The sequence below is a fragment of the Danio rerio genome, chromosome 24 (assembly GCF_052040795.2).
Source record: "Danio rerio strain M-AB ecotype USA chromosome 24, GRCz13ab, whole genome shotgun sequence".
Classification (NCBI taxonomy): Eukaryota; Metazoa; Chordata; class Actinopteri; order Cypriniformes; family Danionidae; genus Danio; species Danio rerio.
In genome coordinates, this window is record NC_141044.1 from 37681098 (window position 1) to 37702500 (window position 21403).

Consider the following 21403-nt stretch of genomic DNA (forward strand, 5'->3'; position numbering starts at 1 on the left):
ACTGAACCGTGTCTGGGTTTATCAGAGACTGGTGTGTTTATTGTTAAGAATTTTCAGACAGTAACAATCCTCCTCTATAATAAAAGCCTAGACGAGCAGTGTGTTACCCATGTGGCCACCGCAAGTCTCAAGTACAAAGACGGGGGAGAGAAATTTCATTAGGAGTGTAAAAACTTCATGAGCATATGCTTTCAGAGTGTTGCCTCATAATAAGCTGTTATGACGAGGGTGTTTATTTAATTGGGTAATTATGATTCTGCAGTCGGATCATTCATCCCTGAAGTTTTTTGACTGTACATATGCCTATTTTTGTACTACACTAGTGTAAAAAACTCTTCTAGTCATACTTTGACAGTAATATTATGTATGATGCATCAGTGAATACTGTATTTTCTGACTCGTGAGGGAGCGTCAGCAATAAATAGTTGTGAGTGACACTTAAGCTGAAATATCATTGGAGAGAGAGAGAGAAACAGCAGTCAGTCTCTCTTAATACATTCAGTCCTCCGCAAGTCAGGATGTATTGTTTAGAATAATGTTATGAGATAAAATGACAAGGTAAAAAAAAAATCACTCACCACTTTGAGCTCTGGTACTGATCGACTCAATGTCCACTCCTGACTGTTGACGAAGGAATCTGGAAAGAAACGGAGAGAAAACTTGTGATTACGCCGTTCACTTTACTCCGTACCGTAAACATACATTGTTTTATTGCAGAATTCATCAGCAAATAATCTACTAAAAACAATTAAGTGTAAACCAATTAACCAGAATAAGTGCATAGTGTTAATTAATTTCAGACATTACATATACACTCACAGGCCACTTTATTAGGTACACCTGTCCGACTGCTCGTTAACGCAAATTTCTAATCAACCATGGCAGCAAATCAATGTAATTAAGCATGTAGACATGGTCAAGACGATCTGCTGCAGTTCAAACCGTGCATCAGAATGGGGAGGAAAGGTCATTTAAGTGACTTGGAACGAGGCATGGTTGTTGGTGCCAGAAGATATGGTCTGAATATTTCAGAAACTGCTAATCCACATGTAAAAGTGTGAATCATCTCAGACTGTTTTCTTGAACATGACATGAGTTCACTGTACTCAAATGGCCTCCACAGTCACCAAATCTCAGTGCAATAGAGCACCTTTGGGATGTGGTGAAACAGGAGATTGGCATCATGGATGTGCAGCTGAAAAATCTGCAGCAACTGCGTGATGCTGTCATGTCAATAAAGAGCAAAATCTCTAGTATTAGTATTCATAGTATTTACAGTATACTAGTAAAGTATTCATAATTTGTTCTGATATCGGATTTATATCGGTATCGTATCGGACTAATGGCTGCAATATCGGTATCGTATCGGAAGTTAAAATGTTGCATCGGGACATCCCTATTCATAGCAACAACCTAGTAGAATAATATAACATCCACCTAGCAACCACCAGAACATAATAGAAAAGAACATGCAACACCATAACAACCAACTAGCATAACAAAAAAAGAAAAACATATAGACCATTTTGAGGGATGTAAACAATAACAATAGTTTCAGAGAGTCGCAAAAGGTCCACATATTGACACTTATGACCGCTGCTTTAATGTTACGTTATGATTGAATCACCTCTTGTTACCATTATGAAATAGTTTGACGACAAGCAAGAAATGTTCATGGGTCAATGACATCACCACATTGAAATATTCGCAAAACTACATATTCAAAAACTCACGTTTACAGATATGCAAAAATTGCAAAAATATGAAGAAAGTATTTAGCAGACAGAAAAGCAATTTGCAAACTTGGAATTTAAATCCTGCCTTTTGTTGTTAAAATATGAATCTTATTTGACTGATGAGTCTATATTTGTTTGTTTATTTTTATACAATGATAATTAATGCAATTTTTTTTTTTAAACCTAAAGGAACAATTTTATTTTAAGAGTCTGGTCCTCAATAATAGACAAAAAACCCACAGTAAATGAAAAGTGTGTCATCCCCTCATGCAGAGGATTAATTGCTACTAATAATCACGTTTGTCATCTTGCCTACACAGACTGACACGACAGTGAAAACACAAGCCATCATTGGCCCAGCAAAACCCTGCCCCACACACACAGGAACACTGTCTGTTGTACAGTGATTACATCATCAGCACAGCGGGCACATGGGCAGCCTTTTTAAAGCGCCACTGAGGTCTGTGGCACTGCATTGTTTGCTTCATTTTTCACTCCGCTGCCCTTGTCCAATCTAATCAAAATGACTATTCAACGCATCAGGGAAGAGAAAATACTCTGTGAGAAAAATACACCAAGAAAGGGAGCCCTTCATGAGCGAAACCGGTTATACATTGTACCAAAATAAGAGTCACTGTGAGTGTTTGTGTTATGGAGAGAACACGTTGTGCTTAGAGTTGGGCGATATGATGAAATCTCAAATCATGAAAGAAGTCATTTTATTTTATCCCGATATTAGTGCTGTCATAATACTGGAATCTCTAATTTCGATACGATAGCTTGAAAAATAACAATATTCGATACTATTTTTTGATAGTGCGAGGTAGGGCTGCACAATATATCCTTTCAGTCAGTATTGGGGGTAACGCATTAAGGCTGACTTATGAATGTAATATTTAATAATATTGTGATATTCAAGATTTGCATACAGCTCTGAATAACTTGAAAAAGCAACCACTAGTCTCTCCTACATTTTTAAAAGTGTCCATAGTTGTCTTGATAATACAAGCACTGCTGTTACCCCAACTAAAATTATATATATATATATATATATATATATATATATATATATATATATATATATATATATACACATACATACACACACACACACACATATATACATATATATATATACATATGAGCAATATCACACAAGTAGCAGTGCAATATGGCTGTATATCGGCACTGGTGGGAGGTGTGCGTTGGCACAAAGCCGCAGGTATACAGCCATATCGCACTGCTACTCGTGTGATATTGCATTTATACAACAGTTTGACGGCATAATTGTGTATATAAAAACAAAATCAAACATGGAGAGTCTCAAAAACCCTTTTGTATGAGGAACTACTTTCTTCCGGATTCAAATCACAAGCTGACAGTTAAAACAGTTGAGCAAGCATCTTTTAAACTTTAGATCTGTAGTGTCTGCTTTTTGCTGGCTGTATGTGGGCGGAGTAATACACAAAGGGTAAAGAGGCTGTAGGAGTTCTGATATTGCAGTATATCGTAAAACTATCAGCCAATCAGATTTGAGAACCAGACAGAACTGTTGTGTGTGTGTGTGTGTATATATATATATATATATATATATATATATATATATATATATATATATATATATATATATATATATATATATATATATATATATATATATATATACACACACACACACACACACACACATACACACAAACACACATATACATACATATATACATACATACATACATACACATATATATAAATCTTTACATTTTAAAGAATATACTCAGAAATGTACTCATTCATATGATAATGTTTCACTTTATTTAAAATTTCAGGGCAAATATTTGACTTAAAACGTACACTTTAAACTTTATAACTGGACACTTTAGACAAACAAAATGTAAAATGCTAACAATGTTCTTTTAAGACTGCAACTTTCTCATGATGCTGTTCATGTTTCTGTCTGCATGTGTGATATTGTACTCATACGAACAAATAGTACCATAAACAATGTATTTTCTAATACCATGAAATAAAGCATAGATAGAGCATAATGCAAAATAAAAAATGCAAATAGACATTTTATTTTGTCCACACGATATATTTCGCCATATTGCACACCCCGAGTTGAGCTAAGTGTAACGCACGGCACGTCAGGAGGTGTTTCCTTCTGTCCTTCATTTAAACTTGATGTCTCACCCTCCCTTTGCACTCAACAAACCGCTGAAGTGACTCAGATGAGATTCTTCCTGCTGCGCTCAGCAACGTGCCCTGATCAAACCAGCCATTTTCACACAAATCTAAGGAAAAGTGGACCTGTGCCAACAAGCAAACACATCTGAACTTGACAACCACACCCCACAATCCCACAGGACACTAGCATTTATCCCAAAGATGCTTCGAGTCAAAACAAATCAGAGTAATTAGGCTTCAGACTGAGTGCACGCAATCTCAACTCAACGAGGCAGGTATTTTGGGAGTGACAGATGCAAAATTTCCTCTAAAATTTGAACCGCACTGCAGTTGAAAGGAATCAGAATGATGTTGCACTTCATTTTGATGCTTTAAAGCTGCAAACAATGCGCTTTCTGAGTCATATGGGAGCCACGGCGAACTTTATTGTTACCAAGCTGAAAAAAAAGTGACTCAGAGAGGGCAAGGCCATCGCAATCACAAGGGGGACGTTTAGAAATTGTGCTGAATTCATTTTCAGGCCTTCCTGTAGATGTACCAGAATGCAAGGAAATCAATATGCGTTATGAGGCACTAGAAGCTGTTGTTACACAATAGCAACACCGGTGGCCATAAAGTGAATTGCGGCAAGCAGCTTATAGACGAATTACCATGTTTGTAAACGTTCAGAATGCGTACGGGTTGCAGAAAAAAAAAACAGGAAAGCTAGCATTTACAGCAAGGGAATGACATCCGGTGCAGTACAGAGTTTGTTGTTGTCTTAGAGATAAGTCATATTGATTACATATTATATATATTATTTACATAATGCTTTCAGCATATTATAACAGCTTGTCAGCCAGTGATAAGCACAGTTATTTGGCAAAATTAACGTTAAAGTGAGTGGCGTTCCTCTGACAGGTCCATCTGCGATAGCACCCTCCCAATGCATATTGCATAAGACGAAATTGCCCAGCATCCAGCCCCAAATATCTAATATCTAATATAATATATCTAATATCTAATATACATATATACATATATACATACATACATATATACATAGATAGATAGATAGATAGATAGATAGATAGATAGATAGATAGATAGATAGATAGATAGATAGATAGATAGATAGATAGATAGATAGATAGATAGATATAGAAGAAGTGCTTCTCGATATTTGAACTTGAAGCAATATGACGCTGCCTGCAACTTTCTGTCGTACACCACGCCTACCAAAAGAGTACTATTGGTACTATTTGGCATTGGAGACACAAGTCTGGTAAAGGTGACCTGTACTGAATTAAACCGTACTCTACCACTCAGTTGAATTGAGGCATATGCATTGATTCAATGCTTAGTTTGGCAGTATACTAACTTCTTTTTCATTCTTTGATTACAAGTAGAGACCATTTTTGCGCCGACCAACAAATGCATTGGCCGATAAGATAACAAATTAGTTTTCTGTAGCTAAAGTTATAAAATAAAAGTTTTCCACTGTATTAGTTTGCGTTTCTGTAATTAGACCTTGAAAAATCCACATAAAAATTTGTAGTTATAAGCCTTTTTATTGATAATTGGCTTTCAAATATGACTAATTAGTTTCTGTTATAAAGTAAGCTAACATTTCCTTGTCAGTACATACCTAATTAGAAGAAGAAAAAATATAAGAATAAATAAAAATAAAAAAGTTGAAATTACTTTGCAGTGAGATATTGAAAGGCTTATTTTTTATAAGCTTAATGCATTTAAACGTGCACTAGAAAAATATAAGATTTCTATTGAGACTCAACACAATACATTTATTCATTCATTTTCCTTAGGCTTAGTCCCTTATTTATCAGGGTTCACCACAGTGGAATGAACCACTAATTATTCCAGCAAATGTTTTACGAAGCGGATGCCCTTCCAATTTTGTTTATCCAACTCACCTATAGTGCAGGTCTTTGGACTGTAGGGGAAACTAAAGCACCAGGAGCCACACCAACCCCACACCAACACAGGGAGAACATGCAAACTCCACACAATAATGCCAACTGGCTCAGTATTCAAACCAGCGACCTTTTTGCTGTGATGCGACAGCTATACAATACATACAAAATATTAAAAGAACTAAATGAATGATTTGATTAGCGATAAAAAAAACCTGACCAGGACATCAGTTTTTAGTCAGTCCTAGAAATTTCATATAAAAACAGTGAATGGGCTTTTATAGACAATTTAAGAAGTCAGAAAGTTCCATCACAAGCTGTTCACCCACTAGCCATAAAAAAAGAGATCAATACGTAACAATTCTTACACAGACCAAATTTAAAGCTCTTTTGGGAAATGCAGAGCTTTTGTAGTTGGATTTAAGGTTGAAATGCATGTCTCATGGTGTTCTCATTACGCTGGCACTTTCTAAAAGAGAAAGGAAACTTTCTGTACCTTTATAACTCACTGTAATGGATTCTTTCAAGCTAGGCACGATGCAATTCTCTAGCTTTGCACTCTTTTGAAGTGACCTAACACTATTTTCCCAGCCATCACGACCCCAAGGCCAAAAAGTCATCTTAATTCCATCTGAGAAGGCCTTTAAGGAGAGTCTAGCACTTTATACGCAGGTGAGAAAAGGTAAAGTCTTCCAGGCTTGAAATACCAAGAACTCACAGCTATAGAAGACAGAAACGACCTGCTTGTCAAACTTCCAGGGCATGTTACGACAGGCACACGCAACCCTTTGGTCCAAAAACCTCTCAAGTTCAGCAAACACACCTAACATTCCGACTGTCAGTCAACTTTTTGCAAAGAAAGGTCAATCTGGGAATTTTGGGGAGAATCGTTTCCTTAGTAACCAATGAAAATAAACTTGAGCAAATGCCAAGGGTGTAGACTAGCCACAATGTGACGAGTGACTAATGGTACTGCCTCAAAACAGGCCCTGAAAGTCATTTAATGTAAGCTTGCTGTGCTGAAGAGAGCTTTCCGAGGTACACTTAAGAATGTAATGCGAGTATATTGTTACAATAAATGCAAGTCAACTGATTGGATGATAGCCAATGTCTCATTGGATCAAATTAAAGTACTTGGCTCAGTGGTTCTGTCCAAACACAGTCTGTTAAAAGAATCAGTCCAGATAAACTGATAGATTTCCAGAGATGTGTCCTCCTTCAAAGATTTCTTTAATTGGTATCACTTTATTTTGATGGTCCATTTGAGTATTAGTAGACTGTCTGCTTAATAACAGTTGATACAGACATTCAACAGACATTTAACTGACTATTGTAAGTTGACAGACTGCAAGTACATGTCAACTTACAAAAAACCTAACCCTAACCCCAACGTAACAGTCTATGTATATTCAAGTGAGAATTAGTTGGCATTAAGGGTGTCACGATTTCGATTTTAAATCGAAATCGATCGAAATTTATGCTCAATTTTGATTATCGAATCAAAAAATAGAATCGTCAATGCTGCCACGCTCGTGCGACGCTCGGGCCAGTGTACAGTGCTGCCTTGTTGTGTGCCAGATCGAGCCAGAGCTGCGTGCTGCGACTGTCTGTCAATTGTGTGCAAATACAATCTTACGGTGCTTTCACACATAGACGTTTGTTTCGGAATCTGTCTCGTTTCCCCCGTAAGCGCGGTTTGTTTGGCATATATCCAGCAGTTGCGCTCGCATCCGCGCCAAATCAATCAGTCCGAGATCGCCTGAATGAGACGGTCTCTGCCCTATTAAGCGGACCGATTGTAGTGAGAAATCAAAACAATGCAACGAAACTAACGACCCAGGCTATATCACAGTGTATTATGATCGTGTAATAGTCATTTATACGGCTATATGAAGAGAGAACGATGAGCAGGGCGAGACGTCATTCTTACCGGTAAATGCGAAAGTGAAAGCATGCTGAAATATTACCGAGAGCGGTTTATCCAGCCTGATCTCGGTTTATCCGTTAGGAAAATTGACCGAAGTTACTATCTGATGATTTTTTCATGTTTTAATCTTATAATATGTTGTGTTAGGCCAGTTGTTTTGTTCTTTCTTTCGAGGTGTCAGTGCGGAAATGATTAACATTGATCTGCTTCGCGATCTGATGCAGTCTCGGTTCATCTGCTATATATAACATATGTCTCTCTATAATTTAAGCCTAAAATGCAGAATTCTAGCCAACGTTTCTTTAATAGATAGATTATTTTCAATAGATAGATTTTGGTAATTATGTGTGCAACTTACCTTTATTCATTTACTGTATGATTTGGTTATGGGTAAAACAAAGACCATGCAGGTCAGGTAGTTTAAACGGTAGGCAACAAATAATTAATTCGTTATTAATTAATTAATTATTCATAATTGAAAATCAAATCGAATCGTGACTTAAGAATCGAAAATGTAATCGAATCGAGGATTTGGAGGATCGTGACACCCTTAGTTGGCATGTAGATGCAATGTAATTTAAATTCAACAAATGGACCATCAAAACAAAGGGACCCTGTCATTTATTAACAATCTGGTAAGATTTGTGCTGTAATTAGGGATCTCATGACCCTTTAAGCCTGTCAGTCCTGTACTAGCTGTTCCACAATGTAACAAGTCCTCAAAACACCTCAAGATGTACTGCCAAATAACATCATCTTCTATCCTGCTACATGTCCTACTAATTCAAACATAAGGACAGCTCTATTTCCATAGCAGATGTGCTAGCATCTCTCCACTGACATTTCAGTCATCTTGTGTTTGCAGACGCTTCATTCAAATTATATTCTGACAACAACTTCAGCTGTGAAATATATCACACTGCATTTGCAAGCCAGACTTCACTGATTAAAGACGAACTAATGTGCAAAAGATGATCCATATGCAACTCTGCGCATAGACTTTGTTCAAATATTCACATCCGTTGAAAATGCCACAGGGAAAACTAATGATTTTTTTGTGTAAGTAAGGATTACAAAGGCACTGAGGTGACATGAGGTTAAGAGCCTTTGCCTACACACATCTACTTGTTCCACTCTTTGTAACATAATCCTTTTTCAAAAATCACAGCGTAAAGCTCTGCACTATTTGTTTTCTCTACCTTTGAGACGATGCATCTGCTGCAGGCAAAAGAATGAATCGACTCCGAATGATATCGCTTTAAAAAATCATGAGGACTGTTGTCTGCATGAGGGTCACGATTTAACCTTCATATCTGTAAAAGCATAAACAAACCCTAACTCCAATCCCATGAGAACAGAAGTGTTCTGTGTTCCATTCTGCAAAAGGAAGAGCATTCCTGAGCAGTGCTTAGGAGGGTTCTGATAATAAAACAGAGCCATTAAATTATTCTCCTTTTATTCGTCTGCATCTTCCATCTCTGACTTATTCCTGCAGTCTATTTGATTACCTTGAAAGCGTTAATGATTAAACAAGATTTGATAGACGCTTTTTGGCTTCCTAATTCAATTGCGGTGCAGACTTGCACTGGAAGAAAACTCCTCTTGGAGCCAATTAACAGCTCAAGCACACACACACACACACACACACACACACACACACACACACACACACACACAAACACACACACACTCCAACAGAGCCAAAGCACGGGGAGTGAATAATGCATTTAACCTCTTATTATGCCTGTTGGTGCTGCCCAAGCCAAACCTTCAATATCGTTTAAATATTTAATCAATTTGCCCTGCTCTCCAAGGCTACGTCCAGGCACTCAGAGTATGTCCTCTTCAGACAAAAAGCAGCACCTTTTCCTCCGTCAGACTGGGATGTGGAATGAAATTATGCATTTTACACGACTTACCTTGACCTTTGCGGAAACCAATGCCAGCTAGAGTCTCTATAGCAACAGAATCTGGCTTTTTATTTCTCACGGGGGGATGGCTGCCAACTGCTTGGCTTCCAGTGCTCAGCTCAGATTTGTTGCTGGACAACGGCTCCTTCCTCTTAAAACGACTAGCAATTAGCTGCCAAAAACTAGTCTCTGGCTGCATTTGTTTAGTGGGCTTGGTTAATTTGGCAGGTCGAAGAGGAACCTCCAAGACTGCTACTTTGCCCTGTGTTTGGTACTGTATGTATTGTGTGGCCCCTTGGTCCTCATCTTGTTCACATGCTGGTGTTAACGTCCTGCCAGTAAGGTACGAGAATGGGCGAGTGCTTTGCATAGATTTTTCTCCAATACTTGCAGTGCGTCTCAGCTCAGTTCTGTCCTCATGCTCAGGTTGATTACGATTTCGTCTCATCCGGAGGCTCAAACTCCTTCTCAGCGATCCGAACATTTTTTTGGGTGCTTCTTCTTTGTTAGATTCCTTCAGCTTTGCTGAAATTTGTGTCACCCCCATTTCTTTTCCAGTTGCCTGTCGACCAAACCATTTCCACCGGAATCCTGGACGAGGCAAACTACCGGTGCCAGTATGGCTTGCAAGCTCATCCCGAGATCCACTACGCTCTTTATAAAGCTCAAGAACAGTCATGCTAACAGGCCTTGGTTTGCTCCTGCTTTTCAAAGTCCGTCGGATTGGCGGTTCTTCTAGACGAAGAGGTAGCAGGCTGGCAGATGGCGGCATGTCAGGTTTTAAACCATCGATGGCACGCAGCTCAGCTCGCCGTGTCCTACACCGCTGGACCACATCTGGAAAACCATGATTAGTGGAAGCAGAGGTAGGCAAAATAACTTGTTTAGAGTTGGTTGCTTCCAACATGCAAAAACTGCGAGGTCTTGTAGAACTGTCTTGGTGGTTGGTTGATGTGGTTTGCTGTCTCCTGTTGTTGTCTGGGAAGACAAACATGCTCATCGCTCTTCTGCTGCCCAGGAGCCGAAGCCCATGTGCGGGCCTTTGCAAGACCACCACATGAGATTCTGTTGCATTCTCCACAGAAACAGCATTGCAAATTAGTTCCTTAAAGGGAATGTGGCAAACACCAGTACGGAGCTCCTCAGTCAAAGCTTTCTCTACCCCAGCAAAGTCAAAGTGTTCCGCAGACGATTGTTGCGTACAGTTGTCCCGGAGGATAGGAGGTAACCGGTCTGTCCTCATTCCGAGAACTTCCCCTTTCCTCCACCCCCTGTTCCCTGTGCTGCTCAGGTAAAGCCACCTGTTGAGCTTTCCAGCTGCGCTCCTCCTCTGCCCTGGGCTCTCTTGACGCTCCTCCCTCTGATTCGCTTCTTGTCTTTCGTTGTCGTCGTCTTCCTCTCCCACGTTGCTCTTTACAGCTATGAACTCATCCTCTCCTCTCTTCTCAGCCCGCCCTGAAGGCATGAGAGTCTGGACCTCCTCCTGTAGTCCCATTCTTTGTAAACAGCAACTATGTACAGTGTTTTACTAACTTGGTCTCAGTGGATAAAATGTGAACTTATTTTTAGGATTCCCATTTTTTTTAATCGTGGACACACCTCTGCAAGCTTGTTCTCGCCAACTTAAGCACTCTATCTAACACAGACGCTCTCTGAGTTTTTCACCTCCAGGCCACATTCCAAAAGCAAGCATAATCCCTCACCTTTGACTTGTGAGAGACAGAAACAGAGTTAGAGGGTGGGGGGGAACTTCAAACAAGCCCCAGCATGACCTCCCTGCTACTTTTACCTTGCAGGGAATTGTGGGGGAACAACAAAAAACCTGTGCGCACAGAGGCGATAAGTGCAGCCACAGATTAAAAAGCCTTTGGTCTTCTCCTACTGTCAAAAACAGGTCTGTGCAACCCTGCAGTCAGCAGTGTAGACAAGTTCCTTAATGTTCCGCTTCTTGGCTTGAGCAAAAGGGCTCTGTTTGAACTTCAAGCTGGTCCCACATGTCCTAAGGATAACAGCAAAGCAAGGAGCAGAATCCTTTCTTTCAATAAAGCGGAGACATTGCCAAAGCACCTGTAGAGAAATCCCTGTGGGAGCTACTGCTGTGACTGAAGATTAAAATGTAGGGTGTCTGATGCTTTGGGTGGTGAGTATCTTCGGCACGGTTACCAACATTTGCACCATCCTATAAAGCATCCAAATTAAAGGGCATTTTGTTGAGCTTCCCTTTCTTGGAGCCTCCCTCAATCATTCACTCTCTAATTCTCTGGCCCCTTCCCCCCCTTTCTAAACTGCCCTCCCTTGCAACTGCATTTCCTCATCAAATGAATAAGCCAGAAATTGGCAAACAAAACTGGGGAGCTCACTGCAAGGGGGAGGAGGATGAAATGCCAAACAATTCCCCAGTTTTCTCATGCAAGGTTTTGCCTATGCTAAGTGAATGTCATGTCAAAAGTTTTCATGCCACCTATGCAAACTCCAGAAAGGGTGAATAAGCATTATGGAAGAGAAAGACAATGTGCATCGAATATAAAATGATTTTCTAGATGTACCAATTTTACATGCAGAAGCTGTCTCCAGCTATGAATATACAAGCACAACAGCATCCACCCTCCAATAGGAAATATTTAACATACACTGTTAAGACTGTCTGCTAGTATTGAGTATAGCATGTTTTCCAATGTGGTAGATCTTACTGCCAGTGTCAGTAAAAGTCATCTGGGTTAGGAAAACACGGGAGCAGATTTTGTGCTTGTAAACAGCACCCACATGTGGTTCCAATGAAAACTGCCCCAAACGTCTAATATTACTGCACTCCCATTGAGGGGAATCATATTTTAGACTCACTTGACAACATTTAAACAAAGATTCCCATGGTGCAAAATAATTTATGAAAGGTAATGTTCCTGTTGGACTACAGTAACCTTGAGGCTGTCATTTGATGGATATTCACCTTATTCTCCGCCGACGAGTGGGCGCTGCCATTTGAATCTTTTTGGCTTGAGACTTCCGATCTCATTGACTTCCATTCATTTTTTGACGTTATAAACTGCTCGTTATGCTGCTTGATGTTGCAATTTGATATTTTCGTATTATATTATTCTACTTGGTCTGTATAGTCAAGCAAACATTTGTTTGTAGAGCAAGTAGTTTGAGCGTTTTCTGCCGTTTATTATTCCTAGTCATTTCTCCCATAGGCGACAATCGCGAAAACAGGCGCACTTCCGCATTTTAGAATAAGGTCAATATAATTAAACAAAAAACACTTTGTTTTGTCTACGAACAGCCTATTATGACTTAACTATGTAATACAGGTTACTTAATTAAAATGATCAACCACAGCTTTAAGCAGACTATTTTGACAGAAACTAATCTTCCTCTTACGGTCTTTCTTTACACTTCTTCTTTACTTCCGCCAAGCTTTCCTTCCTTCTCCTGCCTTACTATTTTATTTATTTCCTTCCTCTACTCTTTGTATTTGTTTCATTCCTGCCTCCCCCTTTCAATTGTCCAATCTTTTTGTATCCTTTATCTGTGTTTCAATTTCTTGACTTCTCAACTCCCTTTATTTCCCAACGTTCTGCTCTATAGCATTTCTTTTTTGATTGTCACATATTCTCTGCAACGTACAGACAACACGAATTTCATTATAGTCCAGTCTACAGATCCAGTCAATCTGTGCGCCACTTCAGTTAACTCTTGTCTGACATCTGACAAGTCTGAGAACACGTCATAAGCCACAGGTTACTAATCCTAGACTTTCTACAAGGAAAAACAAAACTTGACACACACTGTAAGCTATAATGTATATCTCGAGTAGCCCCCCACTAGAAATATTCCTGAACTTCAAATCTGTGAATATCATCACTGTTTCTCTACAAATCCATATTTAACATCTCCGGTGATCAACTGTGTTTGGATTTCATATCCTCCCCTCTTATTTCATCATGCCCTAAATCACTTTCACAGGAGTGTTCAGTGTGACACAAGAGTACTACTGAATGATCCAAACCATCTTATGTGGCTTACAAGCAGGAAAGTAACTGAATGAAAAGGATGTGGGTGGCAACTATAATTCTGATAGCAACTGGTGTTTTGGTACAACAAAAATAAGCAAGAATGGTGCAAGAACAATAAGCAAATAGTAGGTGGGCTCTTCAAATTTATTTACCATATAAGTGTTTACACTACAAAAGCAGTCCAATCAAATGTATTTGACAACCTTGGGGTACAAGATGGATGAGTATAATACATTTTAGGGTGTACTCAAACTAGGCTATCCGAACCGTAGCCAGGCATATTTGACCCCCATTTCCCGATTCGGTTAAGTAGGTGTCGCTGCAGCCTGGAGACCTCCAAGTGGGGTGGTAGGTGTAGACGTCAATAAACACAACAAGTTACTGTGAGGTTGCAGGGCTCGAAATTAACTTTCTTACTTGGTAGCACCGGTGCTCCCAACCTGAAATATTTAGGAACACCAGAAAAAATTTAGGAGCACCAGAAAAAATTTAGGAGCACCCACCAAAAATGAATGATATATTTGACAAGTTGTATATTAAGGGATTTATTGTATTTGAAAACATCAACTGGGACTAACAAAACCCAGAAAAAACTATCTAACTAATGCTGTGATGACTTAATATTTATGCAATAATTCCAAAATGAATGTTGAATAATTATAAAATATTAATGATGACGATGATGACAATAATACTAATAATGAATTATATTTCTCATCATCATGCTGCCTTGAATGTGCTTTAATGTAAGTTATCTGCTATATAAAGTCCTTCTGTTACTTATTTATTATGAAAAAATAAATTGATGGTTTGCATCAAACACAAATGAAGCATTGTAGTAAGAAATATTTATTTTGTACTTCTGTTTTTATATGCTTGTCAATTTAATAAATAATAGTTCTGCTACAAAAAAAAAAAACAAAATAATATAGTAAATCATTCAATTCAATGCTGAAAGTTGCAAAGCAGTCATCAGTAATTAAATAGAAAAATAATATACACCTCAAGAAAGAACGGACAAAAGAAAGGAAGAAAAGTCTCACTTTTAAAAGTTTTGGTTTCGGTTCGTGTCGTTTTAATGCTCAGCCTCGTTACACGCTGAGTTACATCTTTCTGTGTTTGCGGAAAAGCATGCGAGCCGGCCCATTACGAGGGGGGCAGAGCAGGATTCTCCCGATGACCACTGGCACAATACTGTTCTTGGTTATAACCCGCATCAGTTTAAACCCAGTAAAGGCAAGCTTCTTTGGTGATGGTGTTTTAGCGGACATTTGTGCTGTTGCAGCCTGATCTCACGAGGAAACGTATGAAAAAGTTACGAATTGTCATGAGATTGTTTTGGCTGAACACGCAGTGCATGTAAAGCATCGAGAGTCAGTGTACTTTTCACTCTTCAGCCGTTTGCATTCCCCGCGGTCACAAAAGCTCCCGCCCTGTCGACTGACAGCGGAAAGTCTTTAGTGACAGCTAATATGAACCAATATAGCGGCAGGGAAGACCGATTTTACCACGTTTTTAGAAAAAAAAAACCCAAAACAGGTCGCACTACAACCATTATATGCAGTCGCACGAATGCTCCCAATATATATTATGAGGTCGCATAGCTTAAATTTCGGGCGCATATGCGATCAAAATGGTCACAATATCGAGCCCTGGGTTGGGATTAGGGTTGGGGTAGGTATACACCAGTGATCACCAAACTTGTTCCTGGAGATTTTAGCTCCAACCCTGATCAAACTGCAAGGACATTGGCCCTCCAGGACCGAGATTGGTGACCCCTAGTATGGACGATAATAAAACACAACAGGTTACTGTGAGATTGGTTTAGGGTTAGGTTTACTTCTCGACAAACCTGACTCCCCTTTACGTACACGTGCTTCACGTAGCACCTGCAGTTAAACTCACAGTGGTTTATCATAAAACATTTATTGACAATTTTTCCCGCAATTGACAGCAAGAACGAACATAAAAGCGTCGAGCGCTGATTGACAAGCAGCACCTACATGTGTTCAAAAGAATGTAAAACATCAAATGAATTTATGCATTTACGCCATAATGCATCTACCTGAACCCTACTAGGAATCCAGGGAGCTGCTGTAGAAGCTGGAACTCCGGTGTCCTACTTCTGTTGTGTCAAACAAGTCATCGTTTCGGGAGTTGCCAAATGAATTATTTTTAGGCTCACCAGATTCACTAGAGACACTTTGCTGCAGACTAGCTAACTGATATACTTAAAACCAACAGACTGAAACTAACTTCTAAAATACTTTATTTTAATAAACAGGATATTTAATGCAAACAAAAATGTATAAACTATTTAAATATCCTCTTTAAACAAATAAATCTGCAATATGTAGGCGAGTAAGCAGTCTAATCTACAGAGGTGCAGTGTTGTGATGTGATCCAGTTACGTTGTAATTTTATTATTGTGGTTCTGTGACTGGTGGTTGCTGTATGGTTAAATTACGACAATTAAAGTAACTAGGCTAATTTCTGATTTAAACAAATTAAAATTAAATAAATATTAATCTAATATTTAGGCATTTTTGTCCATTCAGGTGGGTTTTGGACAACCTTTTGGGCTGGAAAAAGTCAGCTATATCAGGGAAGGGGGGACAATTGCACCTGGGCAGTTTAAGACAACCGTGCCTAGTGTGAGTACACCATTAGACACTATTACAATTATATTTAGGACTGTCCACTTGTTACTACATAAAAAAACTGCACCTTACTACCAAGTGTTAATTAGATCTCATCCGTTTATCATGAGAATTCTCTCACTCATCTTCAGCTTCACTAATAGACAATCGCCTAAAATATCAACAACCAAAGCAATACTAAAGTCATTCATTTTCTTGTCGGCTTAGTCCCTTTATTTATCCGGGGTCGCCACAGCGGAATGAACATGCAAACTCCACACAGAAACGCCAATTTATCTGAGGATCGAACCAGCGACCTTCTTGCTGTGAGGCGACAGCACTACCTACTGCGCCACTGCTTCGCCAAGTTCAATACAGACCAAGGTTATAATAGTTTTGGATTTTTCATTAGTTTTAGTTATGTAGTCAGCAATAGTCATTTCAGTCAGTTAAAACATCACCATAATCTAAAAAATGTCTTACAGTGAACTTTTACTAACTGTAAACCCAACTTAATCATGCTTCACTTATTTAAACTCCATTACGATTGTCTGTTATGAAATAAACTTACATTTTTCACCAGATTCTCTCATTTAAGCCCTCAGTTCACCCGCGCGGCAGTTGTTACAAGATCCGTTCAGTCACACAGCGGGCTGTACTTTGTGTTTGGTTTACTGAATCACGCATGCGCAGTATTATCGGTTCACCGCTTCTCAATGTAACGTTACTGTTCTAATAACTGAATGGGAGTATTTATTGGATTATTATCAGAGGGGGTATTAGGCTTGTTATAAAGTAAGAAGTGGGTGGATAAGTGGGTGAATAAATGCTTACTGGAGACGCAAGTCGTTTCAAATGATTCAGTTCGATTTGGTGAACTAGTTCAACCCGTTCACTTAGAAGATCCGGTTAAAAAGATTCGTTCGTGATCGCGATACAGAAATAAAACCCATTATTGGGCACAAATGTGTTAAGGTAATAGTTTTATATCTCTGTATTTAATGCTGTCACCGTGCTGCTGTCATGTCCACGCGTTGTTTTTGTCGCGGGAGCAACAGAGAGGATGACTCGAGGAGAACCGGCTCGGTCTGGCCAGTGGCAGCAGGAGACTCTGAGGAGCGAAAGGGTCAAACACAAACACCTGCGCGCGTATTATATTTACTTCTAAAAGGCTTACAGTAAGATTATTTATTAAATACATTTACAAACACGAAAACGAAGGAGGTTTTTGCTATAATTTTAGTTAGTTTCAGTTAGTTTTGTATGTACACAATACAGTTTCAGTTAGTTCTAGTTTTTGAAAAAACTCTCGTTGTTATTTTTATTTCAGTTAACGACAATTATTTTTACATTTTAGTTTTCGTTTTTTCGTAAGTTTTCGTTAACTATAATAACCTTGATACAGACTACACTAAATATCAAACACCTACTTCTAATGCCACAGATACATTTGAACACAGATGACTTGAACTCTAGACAAGTATTTGATTTCAGTTATTTAAATCACCAAACGATACCAATAGAAAACTCCCAGCATAAATCAGTAGCTGTTCTTCAGACAGTATTTACACCTGTACAGATGAAATGTCTGATTCGCCTTTGAAGAAGTATTTATTTACCTGAGTCTACCGTGTAAGGGGTCGTCACCCCTGTAACATCCACTGAGATCAAACAGTCTTCTTCCCCCCTCTGCCTTCTTCTGCCTCCAAAGCACATCATCATGAAGACTTGCCCAAACCACAAGAATATCCATTAACCGGTGACATTCTCAACTTCGAGGTCTTTAAGATGTGAACAAACTGATCTTTAGATGAGACGGTGATGTTTTACTCCTGTCAAATATCACAAATGTCTCGGCAAGAGGGAGGAGGCGGCAGACAGGTACAGGAAACATGTCAAACCTCTGTAATTCCTCATGAGTAGGAGGGAACCACGCCGTTCCTAGCTTACCTGAACCTTAATCTTTAACCAATAGGATGTCCTTGGTGCATTACGGTCCCCTCTTTAACAGTGTGCGCACCCAATGAAAAGCCATCATATTCAACTCTGTTTTAGAGAAAAGTCTGGCTACCCCTATCAAAACTTGTTTCACTCATGTCGGCATTTGTGCAATGCTCTGACGCAAGACGCCCCACTGATATTTCAGGTCCAACCACAACACTGTCTGTGATGAAACTCTCCACTTGTCTTAAAATTCACATTAAACTAACATCATAGTTGAAAAGCAGTGCTACAAAAGGCAGTATGCTCTTAAATGCAAAGCTGAGCAATAAAAAAAAAGATTGTTATTATTAAATTATTTGCTTTTGCACATGGATATTTTATTCAAATTAGAGGCAACCGTTGCATTTATAAATAGAAGAGCATCATAAAATGCAAATTCACTCAGTGCCAGTTGGTGTTGCTTATTGAAGCACTAAAATAAAATAGTGTTTTCTTGGATAGCGCTAAAAAAAAAAATCAAAGCAGTGCAGTGATTTTAAATGGCACTTACTGTGCATTTTCAGAAGTAACCTAAACATTTCGCTGTGGAAAAAAAGGTATCAGATTCATGACTGCGGCTTTCTTATTTTCTAGAGTTAAGGCTTTAAAATGTAGTGTATTGTCTATTGTATTTGGTGCAGTTTGTTTTTGTAAACAGCTCAGAAGTTTAAACATCAAGATTTGCAATTATAATGAATGTCAAATTAAGTAAGACATTCCCAGGCGTGGATGTTTGTTGTACTAGGTGTTCTCTGGCTTTTCTTTCTTTGATACTTTTTTCTACAATTTTCAACATTTCTCTTGAACCATGCCCCTTGATTGCTATTTTCGGTGTATCTGCTTTGTTGGACAACCTTTCAAATAAGAATGCTAATGTTCTAGCCTTTGCGTCACTGATAGCCCGAAGACGGATTTTATTACACTGGAAGTCTTCTAAACCTCCTCTCACTGTCTCATGGTTAGAAGATTTGATGTCTTTTCTACATACTGAAAAAATTAAGTTTACATTAAGAGGTTCCACTGAAAAATTTTATAAATACTGGGATCCTCTATTTAATTTTGTCAGGAATACAACTCACCTCTTCGCTGATTTATAAGTTGTTGTTTTTTTTTTTTTTTTTAAGAAAGATCTCTGTTTTTTTTTATTAATGTGTGCGTGTGTTATTTATATTGTATGTATATTTATTCAGATGCTTTGACAATTCTTGTAGGTTCTAATGTTGTGTTTTTTGTTTTATTAATTAATTTATTTTTTTATTCTTCTCCTTTGAGGTGGGATGGGGGACTGAGGGTTTTTGAATGTTCTTGTTTACCCTTAGTTACTGTTAAAAACAAAATAAATGTGTAAATTATGGATATTGCGGTATTTTTTTGCAGACTGCACAACAACAAATAAAAAAAAAAAAAAGATTTGCATTTATATTACTTTTCAAAAGTCCAACATTAATGCGAAATTAAGCATTCACACAAGTAGATTAAATACAAAGACAATGCAAAAGCAAGAATAGCATGAAGTAGCACAAATGATGTAAATTGATGTGTTAGCTGTAAATGTGCAGAATTCACTGCAATCGCATCTCCCTTAAAGTTAAAAAAAAAAACAAAAAAAAAAAACAAGTCAACTCAAGAAGAAAATATTCTGTGATTAAACAAGAGCAACTCATGCATTACACATGATGATTACACATGTTCAATTCACATTTGGTGCGAAGTTAAAACAATATGCAAAGATTCTGCTGGTGATTTTTTCAAATAATCTGCAAACTAAAATCTACAGATGCGCGAGTACACTACCTGACAAAAGTCTTGTCGTCGATCCCAGTTGCAAGCGCAACAAATAATAATAACTTGACTTCTAGTTGATTATTTGGAAAAGTGGCAGAAGGTAGATTTTCCTGATGAATCATCTGTTGAGCTGTATCCCAATCATCACAAATACTGGAGAAGACCTATTGGAACTAGCATGGACTCAAGATTCTCAGAGAAATCAGTCAAGTTTGGTGAAGTAAAAATCATGGTTTGGGGTTACATTCAGTATGAGGGCGTGCGAGAGATCTGCAGAGTGGATGGCAACATCAACAGCCTGAGGTGTCAAGACATTTGTGCTGCCCATTACATTACAAACCACAGGAGAGGGAAAATTCTTCAGCAGGATAGCGCTCTCTCTCTCATACTTCAGCCTCCACATCAAAGATCCTGAAAGCAAAGAAGGTCAAGGTGCTCCAGGATTGGCCAGCCCAGTCACCAGATATAAACATTATTGAGCATGTCTGTTGTAAGATGAGGGAGGAGACACTGAAGATGAATCTCTCTGGGAGTCCTGCAAGAACTCTTTCTTTGCCATTCCAGATGACTTTATTAATATGTGATTTGAGCCATTGCAGAGATGTATGGATGCAGTCCTCCAGGCTCATAATGGAGTCACACACAATATTTATTCTTTCTCCACTGCAGCATGACTTTATATTCTATACTGGACATTATTTCTGTTTAGTGACAAGACTTTTGTCAAAGCAAAGTCATACCTTGAAGAAAAAAAATCAAGGCATGATCATATTCGATTTTGGTAAAATAAGCGGAATCTAGAGGCCTTTGCCTTTCACTTCTGACGCCAAATGATCAACTAGAAGTCAAGTATTGTTTGTGGTTCCTAAAACTCGGATAAGACTTTTGCAACGTATTCTAAATAAAGTATTTGTGTAGTAAATTATAAGTATACACCTTTACAAATGTTTTGCTCTGCTTTGTCTGGAAATATAATATAAAATATTGTTTGGCCAGACTTTCATCACATAGTCGATGCTTTTTGGACATTTTGGCAATCTCAGCCTAACTCTTCAACAACAAAATGATGACCATAAAATCATAAACGATAAACTAAAGCAGTTCACATCATGAACTAGAACCAATATTCATCAAGTTGTCTCATTACAGAAACACACAGAGCTGCCCAACAAAAACATCAGATGTAACTACATATGGATTTACATACCATTTCTCTCTAATGAAATGCATTTAATTGACGAGGTTTCTGTAGAAATGAGTGCATGAAAACCATATCGACTCAACATCTCATTACGTTTTCATTAAAAACCACC

General features: G+C 38.4%; 1 protein-coding gene across 1 annotated transcript in view; it reads right to left on the minus strand.

Moving 5' to 3' along the window:
- The window catches only part of agap3 (ArfGAP with GTPase domain, ankyrin repeat and PH domain 3), a gene marked incomplete in the record, with an annotated part of 350962 nt that overhangs the window by 184696 nt on the left and 144863 nt on the right, over positions 1-21403 (minus strand). Inside the window, 1 exon segment of the mRNA NM_001440741.1 lies at positions 579-637. Within this exon segment, the coding sequence (NP_001427670.1) occupies positions 579-637 (59 nt within the window).